At 43.1% G+C, this 23,938-nt stretch overlaps 1 protein-coding gene across 7 annotated transcripts in view; it reads right to left on the minus strand.

Moving 5' to 3' along the window:
- Nucleotides 1-23,938, minus strand: part of ARHGEF7 (Rho guanine nucleotide exchange factor 7) — a 183,681-nt gene that overhangs the window by 43,680 nt on the left and 116,063 nt on the right. For all 7 annotated transcript variants that reach the window (XM_021667882.2, XM_021667879.2, XM_021667886.2 and 4 more), the window contains 2 exons: nt 17,221-17,315; nt 16,889-16,984 (listed from right to left, as the gene is read on the minus strand). In XM_021667882.2, coding sequence (XP_021523557.1) covers nt 16,889-16,984; nt 17,221-17,315 — 191 coding nt within the window. The remainder of the gene's footprint in view (nt 1-16,888; nt 16,985-17,220; nt 17,316-23,938) is intronic.

Consider the following 23,938-nt stretch of genomic DNA (forward strand, 5'->3'; position numbering starts at 1 on the left):
GTTGATCTTTTGTAATATTTCAATTTCATTTATTTCTACTCTAATCTTTATTACTTTCCTTCTACTAATTTTGGGTTTGGTTTGCTCTTGCTTTTCTTATTCAAAGGTATCATCAAAGTTGTTTATTTGAAGTTTTTCTACTTTTTGACGTAGGTGCTTATAGCTATAAACTTCCTCTTAGTACAGCTTTTGCTGCACTAAACCCATAGCTTTTGGTATGTTATGTTTTCATAATCATTTGTTTGAAGAAATTATTAAATTTTCTTAATTTCTTCATTGGCCCACTGGTCATTCAGGAGCATACTGTTTAATTTCCATGTGTCTGTATAGTTTCCAAAATTCCTCACTATTGAGTTTTATTCCATTGCAGTCAGAGAAGATGCTTGATAAAATTATTTTTGATTTTTAAGAAATGAATATCATTTTTTAAGACTTGCTTTGTGTTTAATATTTATGGTCTATCCTTGAGAATAATCTATGTACTGAAGAAAAGAATGTGTATTTAGAAGCCACTAGAGGAAATGTTCTGTAAATATCTATCAGATTGATTTGTTCAAAAGTGCAGATAAAGTCAAACATCTTTTTGTTGCTTTTATGTATGAATAATCTGTCCAGTGCTGAAAGTGGTGTGTTGAAGTCTCTACCTATTATTGAATTGGGGTTTATCTTTCTCTTTAGTTCTAATAATATCTGCTTTATACTATCCGGATGCTCCAGTGTTGGATGTGTATTTACAACTGCTATAGCCTCTTGCTGAATCCACCCCTTTATTATATAATGACCTTCTTTGTCTCTAGCTTTTGTCTTGAAATCTACTTTGTTTGCTCTAAGTACAGCTGCTCCTGCTCTTTTCTGGTTCCATTTGCATGAAATATATTTTTCCATTCCTTTATTTCCAGTCTACAGGTATCTTTAATAGAGGTGAAGTGTGTTTCTTGTAGGCAACAGATCACTGGGTCTTTTTTTTTTTTTAATCCATTCAGCCACTCTGCAGCTTTTAATTGCAGAGTTTAGTTCATTTAAGTTCAATGTTATTATTCATAACTATGGCCTTACTATTGACATTTTGTCATTTGTCTTCTTGTTGCGTAATCTTTTCCTTTTCCTTCCTGTCTTCCTTTTCGTAAGGGTGATTCTCTCTGGTTTTAATTTCTTGCTTTTTATTTTTTATGGATCTATAGTATGTTTAACTTGAGGTTACCGTGGACTTGCAAATAATACCTTACAACCCATTATTTTAAAATGATGACAACATGATTGCATAAATAATATAACAAACAAGGAAAGAGAAAATTAATAAAAGTTCTACACTTCATCCTCATGCTTTTAAATTGTTTCCATTCATATCTTACTGTACTATGTCTTCAAAAGCTGTAGTTTTTGATCAGTTCATCTTTTAATCTTTCTACTCAAGATACGAGTTTACACACCACCATTAGTGTGATACTATTCTTTGTTGTTCTGTGTACTTACTATTACCAGTGAGTTTTGGACCTTCAGATGACTTCTTGTAGCTCACTGATGTCTTTTTCTTTCAAACTGAAGAACTCCCTTTAGCATTTCTTGTAGAACAGGACTGGTGTTAATAAAATCCCTCAACTTTCATTTGGGATTTCTCCTTCATGTCTGAAGGATATTTTTGCTGGATATACTATGCTAGGATAAAAGGTTTTTGCTTTCAGAAATTTAAAAGTCACACCCACTCTCTCCTGGCCTGGAAACTTTCCACTGAAAAGTCTGCTGCCAGATGTATTGGAGCATCTTTGTATGGTATTTTTTTTCTCCCTCTCTCTCTGCTTTTAGGATCCTTTCTTCATCCCTGACCTATGGGAGTGTTCATTAAATGCCTTAAGGTAGTCTTCAGTGGGTTAAATCTACTCAGTGTTTTATTAATATAACCTTCCTGTACTTGAGTATTCATACCTTTCTCTCGGTTTGGGAAGTTATCTGTTATTATCCCTTAGAATACACTTTCTACCCCATGTCTCTCTTTACTTCCTCCTTAAGGCCAGTAACTCTTGGATTTGCCCTTTTTGGGGCGATTTTCTATTATTTTGTAGGCATGCTTCATCGTTTTTTATTCTTTGTCTCCCCTGTGTATTTTCAGATAGACTGTCTGAAACTTACCTAATTCTTTCCTCTGCTTGATCAATTCTGTGAAGAGACTTTGATGCATTTTTCAGCATGTCAACTACATTTTTCAACTCCAGAATTTCTGCTTGATTCTTTTATATTATTTCAATCTCTTTAAATTTATCTGATAGTATTCTGATTTCCTTCTCTGTGTCATCTTGAATCTCACTGTTTCCTCAGAATAGCTATTTTTGAACTCTGTCTGAAAGGTCACACATCTGTCTCTCCAGGATCATTTACTGGCACCTTTCTTTGGTGAGTTCATGCTTTCCTGGATGGACTTCATGCTTGTGGATGTCTATCTGCGTCTGGGCAGCATTAGGCATTGAAGAGTTACGTATTTATTGGAGTCTTCACAGCCTAGGCTTGTTTGTACCCATCCTACTTGGGAAGGCTTTCCAGGTTTTCAAAGGGACTTGGGTGTTGTGATTTAAGTTTTTGTTCTCACTGCAGTTATATCTGCATTGAGACCAAATTGGGGCACCCCAAGCCCAGTAATGCTGTGACTCTTGCTGACTCACACAGGTACCACCGTGGCGTTCCTGAATAAAAAAATCCCAAAGTATTTTCAATTACCAGGCAGAGATTTTTTGTTCTCTTCCCTTACTTTCTCCCAAAGAGAGAAAGAGAGAGACAAAGAGGGGGAGAGACAAAGAGAGAGGGGTGTGTGTGTGTGTGTGTGTGTGTGTGTGTGTGTGTGAGAGAGAGAGAGAGAGAGAGTGAGAGTGAGAGAGAGAGAGAGAGAGAGAGAGAGAGAGAGAGAGAGAGAGAGACAGTAGTCTGGAGCTAGAGGAGGAAGACACTAGCACCCCTGTAGTCACCACCACTAGGACTGCACTGGTTCATACCTGAAGCCAGCAAAGCACTGGACTGCACCCAAAGCCCGCGGTAACCACTTCCTAGCTACCGCCTATGTTTGCTCAAGGCCCTGGGGCACTACACAATCTGCAGGTGGCAAAGCCAGACAGGCATGTGTCCTTTCCTTCAGGACGGCGAGTTCCCCTCGGTTCTGGGCAGGTCTAGACAGGCCACCTGGGAGCCAGAGCCTGGAATCTGAAACATCAGGAATCTAGCCTGTGCACTATTCTACTGCAGTTGAGTATTTCTTGTGGCACCCAAGCCACAAGAAAAAGTCCTTCCCACTCTTTGCTCCCCTTTTCCACTAGCAAGAACCTCTCCCTGTGGCCACACCGCCCCCAGGCCTGCAGCAAGTGCTGCCTGTTTATCGCTGATGTTCATTCAAGGCCCAAGGGCTCTTCAGTGTTTGTGGTAAATGCTGCTAGGCCCAAGACTCTCCTGTCAGGGCAGTGGGCTGCCCTCTAGCCCAGGGCAGGTCCCGAAATGCCATCTAAGAGCCAAGGCCTGAAATTGGGGGCCTGCAAGAGCCCACTTGATGCTCTACCTCACTGTGGCTAGGCAGGTACTTAAGCTGCAAGACAAAGTCCCCTCTCCTTTTCTCAAGCAGGAGTCCCTTCCTGTAGCCACCACAACTGGGAATATGCTGGGTAACACCTGAAGCCAGCTCGTCTTTGAGTCTCGCCCAAGGCCCATGGTGAGCTCTGCCTGGGTACCACCACTGATTACTCAGGGCCCGAGGGTTCTTTAGTCGGCAGATGATGAATCCTGGCAGGAACTGGGTGCTTCCCTTCAAAGCAGTGGGTATGTCTAGAAACGTCATCCGGGAGCCTCGGGGCGCTCTGCCTGATGCCCTCTCCTACTGTGGCTCAGCTGGTACCCAAGCTGCAAGACAATGTCCTCTTTACTCTCCCCTCCTCTCCAGCAGAAGGAAAGAGTCTCTACGGGAGCTACAGGCTGCACTGCCTGTGGTTGGAGGAGGGTGGCGCAAGGCCTCCCTTGGCTGCCCCAGAGGATGACTCACTAGGTCGAGCGCCCCCAGGGCCACTGGCTCAGAGCCCCAGCACTACACCAGGTCTTAGCAAGGAACCGCAGTCCTTGTGGCCTAGACAGTCTTTCAAGTTTATTTAGAACCCCAGAGCATTTTAGCCCTCAGTGGCGGTGCTTGCCAGAATTCAGGTTCCAACTGCTGGGACGGGTAACTAGGCTTCTCGCTAGGACTGGTCTAAATGCTACCTCTGTGGGAGCCGGCCAAGTTCTGCCCCATGTTGCTTTCCACTGTGACAGGGCAGCACTGAGTTCCAACAAAAAGTCCCACAAACACGGAGCCCTACCTCTCCAAAGCGCACAGGTTTTGTCTCTGCTACACAGCTCCTGCTGAAGTTTAGGGAGAGGCACTACCAGGAATTGAAGACTGTCTTTCCTACCCTCTTCAGTGTCTCCTTCAGTGACAGAAAGTTAGAACCAGGCACTATGATCACTCACCTGAGTTCCAGTTCTTACGAAGGCGTTTCTTTGTGTGGACAGTTGTTCGATTTGGTGTTCCTGTGGGGAGGACAATCGCTGGACATCTCTACTCAGCTATCTTGCTCCACACCTCCTCCCTATTACTCGTATCTTAGGCTTTATAATTAACTTTTGAACAAATCATTACATAACATTTAACTAATGTAACAGTTACATTAAATACTTATAAACACACTGGATATTTTCTTTGATACACTGAAGTCCTATCATATACAAGGCAACAAATGGGAACTCACTCTACTGACGTCTGTAATGACACTGAAAGGCATTTACCACTGAAACAGAATCAAGACATAAATGCAAACAAAACGCAAAAGACAAAGGGAAGGCTGTACTAAGAACTGGTATGTTACTGGGACTGAAGGATTAAGTAGGATTTTAGTTAAGAAGATAAGAAGAAGTGAATCCAAACAAAGGGAATAGTTAAGGAGAGCTCGGTGGGAGGGAAATCCTACTTTTCAGCCCCACCAGGGAACAGCAAGAAAGGCTCATGATCCAAGGCCTGAGGACAGAGGCTAAAAAAGGATGTCCAATCTGCAGAGGGACAGCTGTAGATTATTACAACTTTGGAACCAATCTATATTAGCTGTTTTCAAGAAGTAAAAATTGCCACAATTTTAGCAGGTCCTATCCAAAAGTCTCAAAGATCAGCTGGTGAAGCAGTGCTGTATACAAATAAATGAATAAAGTGGTGTCACCCACAGTTTCTGGGATGAACCACTTCAGGAGAGCCAGTGCTGGTGGAGAAGTTGGACAGAACAGGAACCAACTAGAAGTCAGAGTCCAGTTAGGTTAGCACAAAGACACCATGAAAACCCAGGAGACCTGAATGACAGCATTCAGGACGGGTCAAGCACAGAACAGGTAGCTCAGCAAGTGATTCGAGGTAGATGAAAAGGAGAGAATCAACAGGTGAGTGACAAGAAGAGAGAGAGTGAGCAGGGAAGAGGAGGAGGAGGAGACGCCACTGGATTCCTGAAGCACGCTGACTCAAGGTCTCCACAGAGATCGGCACGAACACGAAAAGACAAACGGAACGATCAAAAAAGATCTGATCCGGAAAGGCCGAGTTCAGAGGCAGGAGCCAACGACTGACCGTGATCCTAAAAGACCAGGGATGGTAGAGACCACACTGCATCAAGTGAGAAGCAGAGCAGGCTCAGGACAGAACCTGAGTGTGGGCAGGGAGAACGTGTCAGAGGGAACCATCTACAAAAGGAGGCATGGTGGCTAAAAACATCAAAGCGCCCACCCACACTTCCAATCCCTGGGCCTCCCCACATGCCATTTATAAAGCGTCCTTAATCGTCGAAAACATTTCTTTCCTGAATGTTTACTCCATCTCTCCATCACCTTCCAAGTGAAACCTTCCTGCCTTTTTTCATTTATGCTGTAGCTACAGCCTCCTCCACAGCTATAACCTGCCAGTCAGGTAACTGGTTAGTGTGGGTTAAGAACAAGATTAAGCACACATTTTGCTGTTTCCTACCATTCCAAATATAGGTATTGGTGGGCTTAACTAGCTGGTGGTTAAAAATAAGTGGTCTCCAGCTAAATAGCCTCCAGCTATTTTAGGAAAAAAATAATAATTAAAATATCCACGTTAAAAATAACATCCAAATGATGAATGAAATATCATACCAATGCATTACACCATTCATGAAGTTCATTAAGTCATTCCCTACTTCCAAAGTCATTTCCTACTTCCAACCTGATTCCATAGCCAGCCAACTGCCTGCCAGACATCCCCAACACTTCAGCCAAGAGAAAAGCAGCACTGAGAAGAAAGCACCATTACCCCACCTTCCACAAAAAAAAGTCCCCCCGTTAAAGACAGTCATAAAATGTCCCTCAGTCTAACGGCAGAGTGAAATTAAGTGAAGGCAAAGCTGCAGAAGTGGAGAGAAGGGGCGTGATGTGAGGAAAAAGAAGTCCCTCACTAACATGAGAGAAAACAGATGTTCTCTCAACAACACCGGCCAAGCTCACTTAGGGCCCTCCAAAGCCAGCGTGAAGTAACATATTCACCATAGAAGTTACACATGGTGCACAGGAAGGGCCCCGGAGGATCAGAGGCTGGAGGACCTTGGCTCCAGGCATACCAAGCAGGGCCCTGAGCATTTGCAGATGACTCTGTAAGTACCAGGCCACTCCTGTGAGAGTCTGGGTGGGTGACACCAGCCCCCGTGCTTTAAAGACACTAGACAGACGTGGGCAAGTAACACGAGGCAGGCGAGCAGCAGAGCTGTCAAACCAAACCTAACCCTTAGCTGGGCAACGCCTCTCCCACACATGCAGCAGCCGGGTGGGAAGTCTGCGGCTCCCAGTGTCTGCTGCCAACCTCCCCTGTGACCCCAGGGCTGGCCAACCGCCCATTAGACATCTCCAACGGAGACTCAGAGCAACCCCAAATGGAACTCAGCGCCTTATCCCGAACCCCCTTCTGAGCTAGGCTTCATATGTTAGTGGCACCCATATCCTCTCAACTTGACTCAAAATCACATTTTTTAAAAACTGTCACCAGAATAGAAACTGAAAATTACAAACATAGTAGTTAACAGATTAAAAAACAGTTCAAACAAATATGCTAAGAATTTAAGTCTCTAGAGAAGAAAATCTTTCTCTTGATGTACTGTCTCCTCTATCACCTTACAGAAAATTCACAACATATTAGAACTACATGAGTAAAGGACTGGAGACAGACTCACCACCTTGCCCTCCAATCTCACAGCTCCCATGAACCAGCATTACCATGGTTCAACTTTAGCTACAAAAAGGGCAGGTTTCCCTTGCAGTCCTCCACAGGTGTGGCATTATGTAATCTCCCAGACAGCCAGAGAACACAGCAGAACCATCAAAAGCCTATGTGAAACTCCACGAGAAAAGGCGTCCCATGTATCCCACAGTGGCTTAAAGCAGAGCCAGGATGCTTTGAGACATTTTAACTATGATAACTGGGTTGCAGGAGGTCAGCAGGTGGCCCTGAACATCACCAAAGCGGGGCCAAAGTAGCACAAAGCACCTGGATCAGCAGAGGCTGGAGAATTAGGTGGGGAAAGTGCCCAGAACACTCAAGGAGGAATGGAGAAATGGGTCGCGGAGGCCCCAAGCAACACTTAAAACACGACAAACAGCATGACTTAGCGCCCCAGGCTTAGCGGAGACTCTGGGGTACAGTGATCCAGGCACCCTCACTATTTCAAGAGCTGCCCATCTGAGACAACAACAAGGCAGATCCTGTCATCTCCACTGTTCGCCAGCCCATGTGCTGACGTCAAAACAGAGCCGGAGAGTTACTGGGTATTTTAGTATTTCTTTAGGGGAAGTATTAGAAGACCACTGAGTCATCATCAAAATAAATAAGAATAAAATCTGGTACAACAACAAGGATGTTCCATGAGAGAACTTCTGAGGTCCTATTTTCAACAGAATTCAACCTTCTTTTTAATCATAAACTAGAAGCAAATTCCCAACATACGAGTTTTATTTTAAAAACTTGTTTAAAAGATACCAGTAGATTTCAAGAATTCATTTTCCCACAGAAGCAATTTTTTACGAGCCACTGTTCCACATTCCCAGACTAGTCCAAACTCTTTAAATCACACTGTAATAGGGTCTATAGTAAATCATTTAGTACAGGGAATTCTCCAACACTTAGAATAACAGCGTGAAGGAAAACTGCATTTCAAATGCTATCCTGAGAGAGCACTCACTATCTTCTCTCTCTCTACTATATGTTTTCCTCTCCCCAAGTGAGGCAGGGGCCCTGTCCCCAACAGGAGAAGGGGGCCTGGCCCTGGGAGAGGAACCTAACTGGCTGGGGGGGGTCTCACTAGGGTTGCCTTAGGGCAGCAGAGGGTGGGGTGAGAAGCCGCCAGGCCTGGGAAAAGCACTGCCAACTCAAAGAGGTGGAATTATCAGAGACTCACAGAATCAACCTCACATACCTTGAACGAAGACAACCTGTCTCCAAATCTGAGTCCCCAGTTACCAGTGGTATGACCTTGGGCAAGTCCCTCAGCCTCTTAATGTTCTAACTTTCTTATCCTTAAACACCTGCCTCATGGGGTCCTTAAGGATATGAGTTAATAACAGAGAAGTACCAGGAATACTAAGAATTCAATAAATAGTAGGTCTGTACATGGAAGTTCACTGAACATATTTAGAAGAAGACAGCCATCAGTTCAGACATGAGCTGCCATTAAAGTAATATTTAAAAACCTCTCCTAGTGACGTTAAAGTGGTCGGAATTCTTCCATAGCTCTCTTCTGTGATACCTTTTTTACACATCTGCAATTATTTAATTTGCAGCAACAAACAATGTCTTCTGTACTGGACATCCAGGAAGGAGGAGCCTCTGCCTGTGCTACTCACACCTACCCCATACTGAGGTCAAATCAGGTTACCTCGCTGCCCAAATGCAACAGGCAGGCTCTCAATCCTGGCCCTAATTATGCATGTGTTCTCCCAAACACGAAAGCTTAGAGATGCAGAAGGCACCATCAACAATAATTACGTCTGGGTGAAAAGCTTCTTGGTGGCTTTTCAATCTGTCCTATAGTTTCTGGGTATTTCATAATGAGACTTTTATGCCATCTAGGCCTCTCCCCCAATGCTGAGCAAGTCACCCGCTGTGGACCTTCCAGGACCACACGAGGACCTCGGGAGGGCAAGGCCCCAGGGCACTCCTCCCACTTTGGAAGTATCAACTGCAATGGCAACCACAGAACAAAGAGATTCCTTTTTGGGATAAAAGAATATAAGTCATTTATATATTGGAAAAAGTCATATAAGCTACAAAATAATTCTAGGCATAGGGTCATTCTAGGGGAAAAAAAGAAAACAGGAGAATGAATGAATGCATGCATGCATGAGTGTATGTGAAAGTGGCAACCCACTTCCTGGTTCAGGGTGGTTCCGGGAGAAGTCGCTGCCTAAACCTGCCATGTATCCCAGAAGCACTGACTACAACGCCTAAGCAAAAAAGACTCACTAACTCACTTTCATAAACACTTTCACAAAATAACTACCAAGTGGTTATCAGTCAGTGACTTTTAAGGTCATATATATTTCTTCAACATGGAAAAGAATCCCAACAAAACTCAATATCCTCCTTTCTGGAGTCTCTGTGCCTTCTGCCCTCCGTCTCACCCAGACCACTCTTCACAGAGCAGACAGTTCCTTTTACAGAAGAATGCTGACTGTAATATTGCCAAGCCTCAAATCCATCAATGCCTTCCAACTACTCTTGACAGTCACCTAGATCCAATCAAAGGTCTCCAGGCCCTGATCTCACTGCCCATCTGCGCTCCTATTGTTCCACTGCTCTATGACCACAGGCTCAGCCACAGCCAATGCCCACCACAGGGCACTCTCTACTGTGGTATTAGATAAAATGTCCCCAGTTCCTGGCAAACAGCTCCCAAAGCCACTGGAATTTCCTGAGTGACAGAAAGGTCTTTTGTTACCTATCATGAACCCCTTTCTGTCATACCTGAGTCTATGCTAAAACAAGGTACTCTGGGTCAGACCCCAGACAGCTTACAGGGCGTAGGCTGGGTGCCGCAAAGACCACCATGATCAGAGGAACTTTCGGCCCTACCCGACAACCTGCAGGGAGGACAAGGGAGCTGGAGATCGCGATAATCAGGAACATCCAGTGATCTAGTCAATCATGCCTACTTAACAGAGCCTACGTTAGAAACCACCAAGGACAGGGGCTTGGAGAGATCTGAGGCTACTGCGCATGGAGGTACTGGGAGGTGCTGTACCCAGGGGGACTGGAAGCTCTGCTCTCATCCCTCACCTTATGCCTTTGTTCTATCCATCACATTCTGAGTTGCATCCTTCATAATAAACTGGTACCAGGAAGTAAAGCACTTTCCCAAGTTACATGGATCACTCTAGTAAATTATCAAATCTGAGGGGAGTCATGGGAACCCTCAAATCTGTAGATGGTCAGGTAGGGGTATGAATAGCTTGGGCACCCCATATGCAGTTGGGTTTAAAATGTGGCAATTCTGTGGGAGACAAATGTCAGAATAGAAATGAACCCTGGAAACTCAGTGTCAGAGAATCAAAGAAGTGCTGATGTGAGAAAAAACCTTCTCCCGTTTTTTGCCTGGTTACCTCCCATTCACCCCTCAGTGCTCAATGATCTTTCCCTCAAGTTTGCCTTTGGCACCTGACATGATTTCTTTCATAAGCATTTCCGAAATTGTAGCTTTCTAACTATTCATACAATTTTCAATTATCTGGCTCCCACACCATACGATAAGCTCCACTAGGACAGGGTCTGTCGGCAGCCCGCCAGTGTCAGGCATGTGGTGGCAGCGTGTACGCAGCACTGAATGCACGCCTGAGAAAGGCACTCTGGGCGAGCTGGGACCTTCCAGCAATCACAACCTCACAACACAAACAACAGTGTGCCGCTACTAAAGCAGCAAACTGCATGAGGATACATAAGGCAGACTGTAGTTTCATTTTGAATCGAGAGCCGAGACAAAGCATGATTTCAAGGAGCCCTCCACAGCTGATGGAAGCAAGAACTGTGATTTGAAAAACTATGAAAGGAAATGGGTTCTCTAAATCTGGCTATAGTCAAGTTACTCCCATCAAGCTGACTCGCCTACAGTAACATCGAAAATTTACAAAAATAAATAGAAAGTGACTACCTAGAGGCGCTCCAAAGTAACATGAAAGATAACAGAATCTTGGGACCCAAACTCACTGCGCTGGGGGAAAGTGAAGCTTGGGAACTGAGCTGTGCAACACTGCCTGCCTTTTGTTGCCAAACAGACAGCTGTCATTCCACAACCCTGTGTCATGGCCTCATCCACAAGCCAGGTTCCCACAACTACAGAAGGCCACATAACTCCCCAGATGGCCTTCCTCACAAAGTGCTCACAGCAGATTTCTTGTGATCCCCTAAATCTATCCGAACATACACCCCCACTATAAACTAGCCCAAAAACCGAGTTCTATTGTATCTCACCCTGGTAATGTCAATTACCAGCTTGTCTTCACAGGTACAGACAAGGACAGAAGGAGAAGAAATCATTCTTCCTGTGAGAGAGAACCCTGAGACAAACGCACAACTGACTTTCCTCTACTCCCTCTTTCACAGGTAAAACACAGGCCTACTGAGGCTAACTGGAGGCTCAAGAATGTAAGCATCTGCCTCACTGCCTCCCCAGTCTCCCTTTTTCCCCTCCCGCCTGCTCCTTCCCCTTTAAATACTGAAGTTCTCAAAGCCCCCTTTGGAAAAAGCACAAATGCTCCTGTTACCTGGCACATCCTCAACTGCAGCTACATAAACCTCTAACGATTGAGACCTGCCTCAATCACTTGTTAGTTAGCATCAGGTATACTCTGGAAAAGAATGGACATTTTGAAAAAAGAATGGGCAGGGCACCTCTTGCTATCTCAACTTTTAAGCTAATGGCAGCCAACTCTGTTGTGTGGAACGGTTAAAACTCCAACAAAAATCCACAGGGTTTGGTTCAACTGGAGCTGCTGCAAGTTGGGAGAAAACCACAGTGAGCGTGACCCAGAATTCTGTCTCTAAATCCTGCCCAAATCTCTGGCTGATGGCAGAACGAACTTGCACAAGGCCAGCTACAGATCAGCTGAATCTCAAATAAGTGGACTGAGATCTGAGCATCTGCCAAGGGAGAGTTGGCAATTCTGACCAAGTTAAATGCCTGTCAAACAAACAAACAAATCAATACTCTTCAGGGAAACTGAACATGACCAAGAGTCTACAATCCACAGTAAACAGGACACAATTCAGAGTCGCTAGAAATAAAAAGAATCAAGACAACATAACCCATCCTCACAACAAAAGACAATTAGCAGATGGGACCTTAAAGGAGTCTAATTCTTGCTAAAAGATATAAAGACAAATATTCTTGTAGTGAATGAACAAATATAAAATCTTAGCAGAGAACTAAAATTTTTAAGTGAAACAAATTCTAGAACTGAAAAAACAATTCTCAAACTAAAGATTTGTTGCACGGGATGAACGAGAGAGTAGAGAGGCAGGCAGTGAACCTGAGGACACGGCAGACACCATTGCACCTGAAGAACAGAGGGAGACCCGTTAGAAAGCAGTAAGCAAAGCCTCCGGGACTTTACACTCCGGTGTAAAAGGTCTACATACACGTAGCTAGAGTCCCAAAGGAGAGTAGAAACAGCAAAGCAGAAACATATTTAAAGAAATAATGTCCCCAAATTCCCCACATTCGGTAAAAAGACATAAATTTTCAAGTTTGAGAAGTCAGAAAACCACACCCGAGATAATCACCATCAAAATGCCAAAAACCTAAAAACTAAACTCAACTCTAGAAAACGGGCAGGGGAACAACCATCTGAAATTGTACTGATCAGAATATAATGAAGGTCGCCACCAGATACAGTGAAGGCCGAAAGACAATGGAGCAATACCCTTCAAGTGCTGAAACAAAAAATCTGTCACCTAGAGTTCAGTATCCAGAAAAAAAAAATCTTCAGGAATGAAGGCAGCAATTTTCAGACAACAAACTCCATGATCATTTTTGTCCGTAACAGATCTGAATTACAAAAAAAATAAAATAAAGTGTTCCTCTGCCTGAAAAAAAATGAGAACAGTTAGAAACTTCAATTTTCAGGAGGGAAGACAGACATCCTACGTGGCAAAAATACCAAGAAAACAAACACAGGCCTCAGAACACACAGGGAATGGAGAGGTTAGGGCTAGGCCGAGGTCCCAAGGGAGAAAGCACATCTCAGGCGGGGTCGGCCAACTGCCTATAAAAAGCAAAGGAGTAAATATTTGCGGTACGTGAGCCACAGTTTGTATCGCAACTCCAGTGCTGCCACTGTAGTACAAACACAGCCACTAACAATGTGTGAATGAACAAGTACAGCATGTGCCGGTGAAACTACAGAAACAGGTGGCAGGCGGGATGTGACGCAGCCTATAGGTTGTCACCTCCTGGGTCTGACCAACAGACAGCTGTGAAAGGGGCTGGACATCTAGGAATCAAGTCTGTGTAGAGATGAGAAAATCAAAAGAAATAATTAATATGAAGGCTGGGCGTGGTGGCTCATGCCTGTAATCCCAACACTTTGGGAGGCTGAAGTGGGTGGGTTCATTTGGGGTTAGGAGTTCAAGACCAGCCTGACCAACATGGTGAAACCCCATCTCTATAAGAAATTAAAAAAAAAAAAAAAAATTAGCCGGGTGTGGTGGCGCACTCCTGTAATCCTAGCTACTTAGGAGGCTGAGGCAGGACAATAGCTTGAACTCAGAAGGCAGAGGTTTCAGTGAGCTGAGATCGTGACACTGCACTCCAGCCTGGGTGAAAGAACAAGACTCTGCATACCAAAAAAAAAAAAAAAAATGAATGAATATGAAACTGCTATACACACACAAATATATATATATATGGCATTTGGTAAACTGTAAAGTGGTACAGAAATTTCACATATAGAACAAAAAGACGAAATTGTCTTAAAAATGGGAACAATGGAAATGTCAGAATATTCACAATAAAAAAGAAGAGAAAGAGCTGAGAAGGAAAACTGTGTCTTGTACGTTCCATTTCCCTGTGGAACTCTAACACCTCGCATACATGTAGTATAAATTTGAGAAACTTGATCAGAATAATACCTAAGCCATAATGAATTCTGAGATAACATAAGGACTCTTAGCCTTAGTAAACACATGGCTTCAAGCCTATTACTTTACTGCCCTTTATTTCAGCTTTTTAACCAGAAATGTGAGGATAATAATTCACAGCGCTAATATAATGCCCAAAAGAGGTACTGCAAACTGTACTTTTTAAATGTACTGTAACAACTTTTAGACATTATCTACAGCTAACAAGAAAAATAGAGGCAAGCATTTACTTCCACTTTTTGCACAATATGAACTCTTAAAAAGACTTCAAATTATTAGCAAATGAAATCAAAGTGATTCCAAAACTATTCTTTCATGGTCATGTAAATAATGCCACTTTATGTAAACCAAAAATGCTATAAAAGTAAAAACAATGGCCTACAGATGGGCTAAAACTATAGTCTGAAGTTCTACAGAATATTCATTTTCTGTTTCTAAAATATTCTGTTCCTCTGGCATTCAGTGTTCCTTGCCATATCGACAGTCCAGTATAAAATGCCTTGAAAAAACCTCAAAGCACAGCCAAAAAGTTAAGGGAACAAAGTATTTTCACCATGGTTGGTAAACTGTAACAAATTGAAAGAACTAGTGGCAGAAAAGGAATGCCACTCCGTCACCAAGTTCCAAACCTAAAAAGACACAAGCTGAATGAAAAAACAGAGACCAACCAGAATCCAAGGGAATCGTGTACTGCGGTCTTTTCTGAGGGTTACATAAATGAAAATCAAAGATAATTACAAAAAAAACTGTCACCTTCATCAAATCCACAGGTAAAGATCACCTGGAAGACTACTAAAACCTAAAACTTTCCATGCACACAACTGTTTTAAGTCACCTAGCAGGAAATTAATAAATATCCTTTAATGTCTGATGTAAACAAAGAACATAAAATAGTCACACAGAAAAAAACTGATGGCTGATCATCCAGAACAGGCCTCTGTCCCTCCAAACGAAAATTTCAGAAAAGCGACAAAATCTCAAAGCCATAGTTTATCAGCACAGCATGTTATATTAGGCTGATGCAAACATTTTCATGGTTTTTGCAGTGTTGAAATTTGCCATTAGATACTGGAATACGTTCTTAAATAAATGTGATTAGACATCATTTTAATGCGCATTAAGTAGCTTTATGGTTTTTTGCTAATGATCTGTTACTTGCTGTTTATGTTTTAGACTATGGAAATGATATTAGACAAAAGGTAAATTTGAGCAATTTTCTTATTGCAGTCCAAAATGGGTTGTTATGCAGTGGAGACAATTTGCAACATCAACAACGCATTGGCCCAGGAACTGCTAATGAACGTGCAGTGCAGCGGTGGGTCAAGAAGTTTTGCAGAGGAGACGAGAGCCTGGAGGATGAGGAGCGCAGTGGCCGGCCATCAGAAGCTGACAACCACCAACGGAGAGCAACCATCGAAGCCGATCCTCTTACGACTACACGAGGAGCTGCTGAAGAACTCAACATCGACCATTCTACAGTTGATCGGCATTTGAAGCAAATTTAAAAGGTGGAAAAAGCTCAAGTGGGTGCCTTATGAGCTGAGCAAAAATTTTTTAAAAATTGTCATTTTCAAGTGTCATCTTCTGTTATTCTACATAACAATGAAAGACTTCTTGATCCGATTGTGATGTGCGCAGAAAAGTGGATCTGATACGACAAAATGTTATAGTGGTTGGACCAGCTCAGTGGTTGGACTGGGAAGAAGCTCCAAAGCACTTCCCAAAGCCAAACTTGCACCAAAAAAAATCACGGTGGCTGTGTGGTGGTCTGCTGCTGGTCTGACCCGCTACAGCTGTCTGAATCTCAGCAGAACCATTACACCTGAGAAGTAGGCTCGGCAAGTCGATGAGAGGCACTGAAAACGGCAACGCCCGCAGCCGGCATTGGTCAACAGGAAGGGCCCAGTTCTTCTCCAGGACAGCACCCGACCACACGTCACACAACCAACACTTCAGAAGTGGAACAAACTGGGCTACCAAGTTTTGCCTCATCCGCCATATTCACCTGACCTCTCACCAACCACCACTTCTTCAGGCATTTCAACAACTTTTTGCAGGGAAAATGCTTCCGCAACCAGCAGGATGCAGAAAATGCTTTCCAAGTTTGTTGAATCCTGAAGCACGGATTTTTACACTCCAGGAATAAAACTTATTTCTCACTGGCAAAAAATGTGTTGATTGGAATGGTTCTTGATTAATAAAGATGTGTCTGAGCCTAGTTATGATTTAAAATTCACAGTCCAACACCACACTTACTTTTGCACCAACCTAATATGTTATTTCAAGAAGCACCGTATCTGCTTCTGGAAGGCACGAAACAGCAGGCAAGCTAGAGGACGCTGCTGGAAAGACCTGGCCTTCAAGGCCGCCTGTACAGCACCCGGGGCACACAAGGCAGAGCCACTTGTGCCCTCAGTGCTCTTGACGTCAGGCCATTCTCTGTCTCTCCCAGAGGCTCTTCATCCCTCCTAGTCCTCTATGGAACACCTTAAAAACCACCATTCCTGTCAAGTATTTCTCTGCAGATTCCTGCTGTATAAACTAGACAGTCTAAAATAAAGCTTTGACTATAAAAGCTGATTTACCCCAAAGATTTAAAATAACTTCAGTTTGCATCTTTAGAAATATGAATTCTAAAATTATGCCACACTTAATCCTTTAAATACCAATTATACCGACCTGAGTGTTGCAAACTTTTAGCATCTTACTTACTTGGTGCATTCTTCTAAAGACTGTACGAGCATTTGCTGGAAAGAACATATTTCTTCTAGATTTCCCATTAAATATGAAATGTTTGCTGAACTTAACCTAGAGCCAAGAAAAATAACAGTAAAAATATGTAAACAGTTTTACTTATATTCTTCTCCTTTGCCATCCCAATGTCATACTGAAGTCTTAACCTAATAAACAAATTGCTGATGTCTAAGGCCAACTGGTACACTAAATTCTGTTCCACTATTTAACCCTCTATTCTCTGAAAACACAAGAGAACAACCTAAGGTTTAGACTATTTTACAGTTAATGCAATTTATCATCTAACTTACTTCTCACTGGTCTGCAATGGCCGTAGGTAGGTTGAAAGCACAGTCTGAAGTTCTTTAGAATATTCATTTTCTGTTTCTAAAATATTCTGTAGCACCTATAATAAATGATGAATACGTGTTATTTGACATTTCAATTGCTATTTGACACTAAGATGTATACACTTTGGACAGTTCATCACCATTGTTCAATTCATACTGTTACTTCTACATAACACTAAAGCGTTGAGTATCATCATTCCTTGCGACACTGACTACTAAACCCACGTAACGAATGATTACGAAGGCCACACAACTGACTTTATCTTCCTGCCAACCACATCTGATACAGATACACCTGGCATGAATTCCATCATCAGATACCATGTCTGTTTACATAAAAAGGAGAGCCGCCTATAATCACAACAGCACAGACAAATCTCAACAACACTGTGCGGTGCAAAAGAAGCCATCCCCCAAACACCTGCATAATTCCATTTATATGAAGTCTAAGAGATGGCAAAACTAATCTATGGTGACAGAAATCAGAGAAGAGGTGACGGGTAGGATGGGGAGGCCAACAGGGAAAGGCGAATGAGGTAAATTTCTACGGTGATAAATAGGTTCTGTATTTTGATTTGGGAACCGGTTACAACAGATATATACATTGTCAAAGCTCATTGGACTGTACCTTTAAAATCCATGCATTTTAATATATGTAAAATTTATCTCAACTAAAAAAATAGTTTAGTTTTTAGATTGCATCTAAAAACTGAAACCAATTTCTGGGAACTATAGATTTTCCCTAGTGAATATGAACAGTCTCAGACCACCTTATTACCACATTTATTAAAGGTTTATCAATGTAAACCATCTTTACCACTTCCTTTAAAGATAGCAGAATAATTACAAATTAACCTTAAAATTAAAATGTTTCCTGATACCCTGGATTAGTGTAGCAAATTTAGCCAAAAATAAGTCTCAAAAACTGACAGATAAATATAAAGTGCAAAGCTGGTGAAACCAAGCAGGAATGCTTTCCACCAGCTATCACCACAGCAAAGGCCTGGCCCAGGGCGGGACCAGAAGGCACTGGATGTGAACTGCAGGTGCTCCCTGCACTCCTGGCACCGAGCAAGGTGCTCTGCACACACAACCTCTCCGCATAGACGAGGAAGCTACTTCTCCCAACTCAAACAGCTGACAGTAGCAGAGCCAGAGAGCGGCCCCAGGTCCTCCTGCCACTGCACCGCACCACACTGCCCTCTTTGGCATCAGACTGAGGGCCTGACCTAAGTGAAAAAAGTGGAATCCTTGCCTCCATGCCTCTTCACCCGACTCTGTTGGAGAGCTAGTGCTTTTTCCATCAGGAAATGACCTTACATGTGTCTTCGGTGCATCTAGTACATGCATTAAGGTGTGCTATTTGTCTCCCAGAGCTCACGACACATTTTAAATTACTCATACAAAAGAAACTGTACCAAAGTAATAACGATATTAAGTAAACATGCTCAGTTTTCTCCCTGTAATTTTTGATAATACAAATGTAAATTTAAACATTTAAGAAAAAAGTCATCAAGTTAAATTTAACTTTCAGCCTTAGTAAAGATGACCTGGACCATTATTCTGTTTGCTACAGTTGACTGGAAACTCTGAGAAAGAGTACATTCCTGAGTAAATAGTCATCCTGAGTAAATGCAAATCTAACTAAATCACTTTCTAAACTACTTGGGCGAATAAAAAAACAGAGGCTCTTCCACTAGTGACAAGAAACTCCGGCTCATCCCTGAAGAGGTCTATTCATGGGAGACAACTGTGTGAGAGCCAGAGCGAGGGGCCCTGCAGGGAGCTGGCTGTTCGGGGCCCCCACAACCACAATGTCTTCCTTCTATGACATTCCCGTTGAACACAAATGTCAAAGGCCCAGTGAACAGAGGCATACAGTGATGCCATGCGCCACACCCCAGAAACACCACCCTAAACCAGGCCTGTTCTCCCCAACATCAGGAGAAGCCAGCCAAGCATAACGGGATCTCAAGCTAAATAAGATAAAATAAGATCTGTTACCGATATGTAAGAAAAGTCCTTTTCCAATGTTAAAGATACAAAATACGATTTAGCATAATTACAAATGTTGGATACCAACTTAATACTGCTCAGTGCATGCCTGAAAACCTACACACTTATTTCAAACAGAAAAACGTTCCTATGTGAGACAAGAAAACAGCCACTAGCAACTATAACTGGCAGGAATATGAGAAGAAAACACAATGACCTTTTGTCCATCACAGCACTAAGCACTGGATGTAGAAATGAAAGCCTCCCATAAGTACCAAAAACTACTCCAAAAAGCCCTCTGACAAAAAGCTACATTCATTAAAACAGTTAAGTTGGTTAATTCAACTAATAGTCTTAAACACTATTTTCAAATAGGGTGCTAAACACAATTCCTGTTACTACTCCCAACCAAACACTGCAAGTTACACTTAACTTTTCCTCTAACACACAGCCAGGCCTGGCTCCCTGGCTCCGGCTGGGGTGCCCACTCCCTCTGCCAGGAGGCTGCTGGCCTTCCTGACCTTGAGCGCATCCCTGGGTGCCACTCACCACCTTTCTTCCCCTCCTTGTCTTCTGTACGATCTGGCTGCTGCAGGACCCCATAAGACCTCACAGCCTGGCCACCACAGCTCCATCCCACCAACACTGGAAACCCAGAGGACACACGCAGTTTTCAGAGAAAAAGCAGCTTTTACAACTCACAGTGCTGAAGAAAGGCCCAGAGAGCTGAGCTCAGCCAGCACCAGCTTCCCGGGGGTCATGAGGCGTGCAGCACAGTCAAACACTGGTGCCACACAATCCCTCCACTGCCCGCAAAACAAAGACGACTCACTTCTGCGCCTCGCAGACACAGACACTGACACTGACTTTATTCATTACTTCATTAAAAGAATACTTAGAATTTCTGATTTTACAAATGGGTTACAACTTTCACTGCCAACATTGGTAGGTGTTTTATGTTCATATGTCATCAATAGCCTTTTAAAAATAAATAACTGATTTACATAAGAGAACAAAGAACATCGATTTTTAAAATTTCATTTGGATAAAAGATTTTTATCATCATACAACCAAATTTCCATAACCCAATCCTGAAGTCGGAGAAGAAAACCTAAAAAATGGCACAATTATTCAAAAACCTACTTCTACCTGGTAGGGTAGATCAGCTCCCCCCTGTCCACTGCTACAAAGAAACACGACTATCATTTAAGTTTCTCCCTTCCAGTTTATTTATACTTCAAGTATTTGAGTTTTCAAAAAGTAAATTACAAGACAGTAGTTCACCACCCAGTGTAGCCTCTAATAAACATCTGACTGCAGGGAAAGGAGGAGGAGGAAGGAGTGCTGACAAGCAATCCCCAAAGCCCCTGCTGGCTCATCCACAGGTCACAATGACATCAGGCAGTCAGTGGCTCCCCCACCACACACAGTTACTAATTTAATGCAGCATGCTAGGGCTGCTGGTCCTTACTAATGCCTAGGAACATTAGCTCTCAAAAAAAGTTTGGAGGGACCATATCATGCTTTTCTTTTATGACACTGTATCTTTTGAAAGAAAATATGTTATTATATTATTTTTAAATGTGGAGATTCACAGGTCTTGGGGTATGTTTCTCGTAAATGTTAAAGGTTTACAGGCAACAGCTCCTGCAAAGCCTCCCAGCCCACAGGGGGATGCGGATGCCCGCAACGGCACCTGCACAGCAGCATGACGACAGGTAAACAGTTGGCGTCTGCAGCCAGGCAGACCTGGGCTCACAGCTGCACTCTGCCACTGGCTGCCTGCAGCTGGACAAGTCTATCAGTCTGTTTCTCTTTTTCACAAAAAGGGGTTTTACTGGGTTATGATGGTTACTCAAGAGTGCCAGTCCTTGGCTTACAGCAGGAAGGCATCTAGCCAGCCACCTTTCAAACTTTCAGCCCAATCTGGAGTCTTACTTGGAGCTGCTTCTTGAATGACTCCTTCAGTCCGAAGGCAATGACTTCACAGGTCAGCCTTTCTTCCAATTAACCGACTCAATTCTCCCAAACACTCAGCTCTTCTCTGTGTCAGCCTTCCACTACTGCCTACCTGACAATCTTCATCTGTATCATCTTCGTCCAGATACAGCAAGGAAATCCATGAAAAACAATGGGAGCCAAGTGTGAAAGAGGCCAGCAGAAGCCTCACCGCTCAGCCAAGGAGGGAACCCCACAAGCTGCCCACCCTCCCTGATGCCTCAGGGCCCCTCATAATTAACCATCTCCACCTACAAGTTCCAAGCAGAGACTTCGGAGAGTCACAAGATTTAGAAGAAATCTTGGTTAAGGTGGAAAAAAGCCAGGGGAAAAGCAGAAGATGAAGAGATGAAGCAACTCCAGGGTTCAGGGTCAGCGCCAACACACGGAGACAGAGGACACCAGGTTTTCCTCCTTGGACCGGCATCTGGAGGCCCCCAGAAACTGAAGGAGCAGGAAGAAAAAGACAGCTGTGGGGCTTCTCTGGAGCACAGGAAAGGCCCGTGGAAGTGTGCCATGACATCCAAGGATACGGAACCGTTTTTGTACACTTACAGATTAAAATGAGTGACTGCTACCTGTTATAGTCACAGTATTACCATCGTGCACTAAATAACAGGAAAAGGGACGTGGTTTTGTTCTGTGTTACCCAAATCTCACCTTGAACTGTCATAATCCCCATATGTCCAGGGCAGGACTGGTGGAAGTAACTGAATCATGGCGGGGGACAGGGGGTGGGGCATTCCCCATGCTGTTCTCATGATGGCATGATAGTGAGTTCTCATAAGATCTGGTGGTTTTATAAACATCTAGCATTTCCCTGTTGGCACTCTTCTCTCTCCCACTGCTCTGTGAAGAGGCGCCTTCCATCATGATTATAAGATTCCTGAAGCCTCTCCAGCCATGTGGAACTGTGAGTCCATTAAACCTCTTTTCTTCATAAATTACCCAGTCTCAGGTATTTCTTCATAGCACCGTGAGAACGGACTAATACAGAAAGCCTACAAAATAAAATCGTAGTGTGTATCACTGAACAGGGAAGGTCATAAGGACCGTGTCTTCCCAGTCAGCAACTTAAGAAACCCCATTCTCTAATGATGGAGGGGGGTGCTCCTCATCCCTACAAGAGGAGACTCCACACTATCATTCTCTTCAGCCTAGGAATCCAACCCCTTCCTTTGGTCCCTATCAGGAAAGATGTTGGTCACCAACGAGCGTGCTTTCACTGTCAAATCCACCAAGCTCAGGCACGTCAGGTCACAAACCTGTCCCCTTTAATTATATGATCAGGCCACCTTGGCTACAGCTTTCACGCGTCACCCTCAAAAGCTACTGGGATTCCAGTTTACAAACAGAATGGTATGGTGGCCTCAGTGATGCCTTCTGTTCCCAATGCTCTTAAATACTCTTCTTAATAAACACAAAAACCTCTAAGGTCCAGCACTCTGCTGAAGCCCTTAAGGTCAACTGCCAGTCCACTTAACACACTACCAGGTCATGGCCAGCATTACCAACCTCATTCTACAAATGAGGCAACTGGGCTCAGGAAGCCAGGGGCAAACCTCCTGGCCACCCAGGCTAAGCAGCATGGACAATTCAACACAAAGGCTGTACACCTTCCACTGCATCAAGCCACCCTGATCAGTTCAGCTACCTACTTTGTGGCACCCTAAGAAGACATGGCTAACAGACTGATTTCAAACCGTACATACGTGAGAAAATAAAGGCAAGAGCAGTGGCTGGCTTAGTCACAAAAACTAACTGAAATGAAAAGAGCTGCATATGAAAGATCTTGATGTCCTCTTCCTTCCCCGTCACTCTCCAAGCCCAAGGCCCTGGGCCTGCCACGTTCCACACTTGCCTCCTCCCTAGCCTCAGAGGCCCGTTTCTGTCTCCAACACATTCGGGACTGTGGTGTCAAACACTTCCCCATAATGACTATCCCTTACATTAGTGGGAAGCTAAAATTCCTCCACTCAAAAGAAACCCTTCTCTATTTCTATGCCAACTCTGTAATACCATTAGATCCTATCACCTATATAATTTCATACTGTCAATGCACTTAACATGAAAATGTATGTTTTTGGTATTTTTAAAGGCTCATGTACATTTTAATGATTACGAATAGACAAACCACTGATCGCTTCACGATTCTGGTACGGCTTATCTCATGCTGTCTATTGTAGATTGCTTGCAATTTATTACTGTAACAAATAATCCTCTGAAAATGCCTTTATATAAGCATCTCTGAATATATTTCAGGTTAATTCTCTGGAGTGGATTTTAAGAAGTAGAAATTAAAAAGAAAGCCCTAAATTAAAGACCATGATCACTTTCGGAATTCTATATATAACTGCCATATTACTTTGGAGAAACTCTATATGGATTTTCATTTCCACCATTAGAACTAAAAATTTCTCTTTAAATCTCTGCTCACTGAATACAGCAAGTATGACTATTAAATTTTTATGGTAAGTTTATTTTTTTTCCAAAGTCTAGTGTTTACCATTTTTTAAACTGCTCATGTCCTTTCCTATTTATCTATTAATCTTAATGTATTTGTCTTAATGAGCTCTTCAGGCCTTAAGGATAAACTTGCATTATACCTGATGCAAATAAGATTCCAAATAACTTGTAATCTGGCTTCTATTATTTGAGGCAAATAATTTATTAAACTCTCATTATG

Source organism: Aotus nancymaae, unplaced genomic scaffold, assembly GCF_030222135.1.
Source record: "Aotus nancymaae isolate 86718 unplaced genomic scaffold, 86718_ANA_hifiasm-v0.15.2.pri h1tg000044l, whole genome shotgun sequence".
In the NCBI taxonomy this organism is placed as follows: Eukaryota; Metazoa; Chordata; class Mammalia; order Primates; family Aotidae; genus Aotus; species Aotus nancymaae.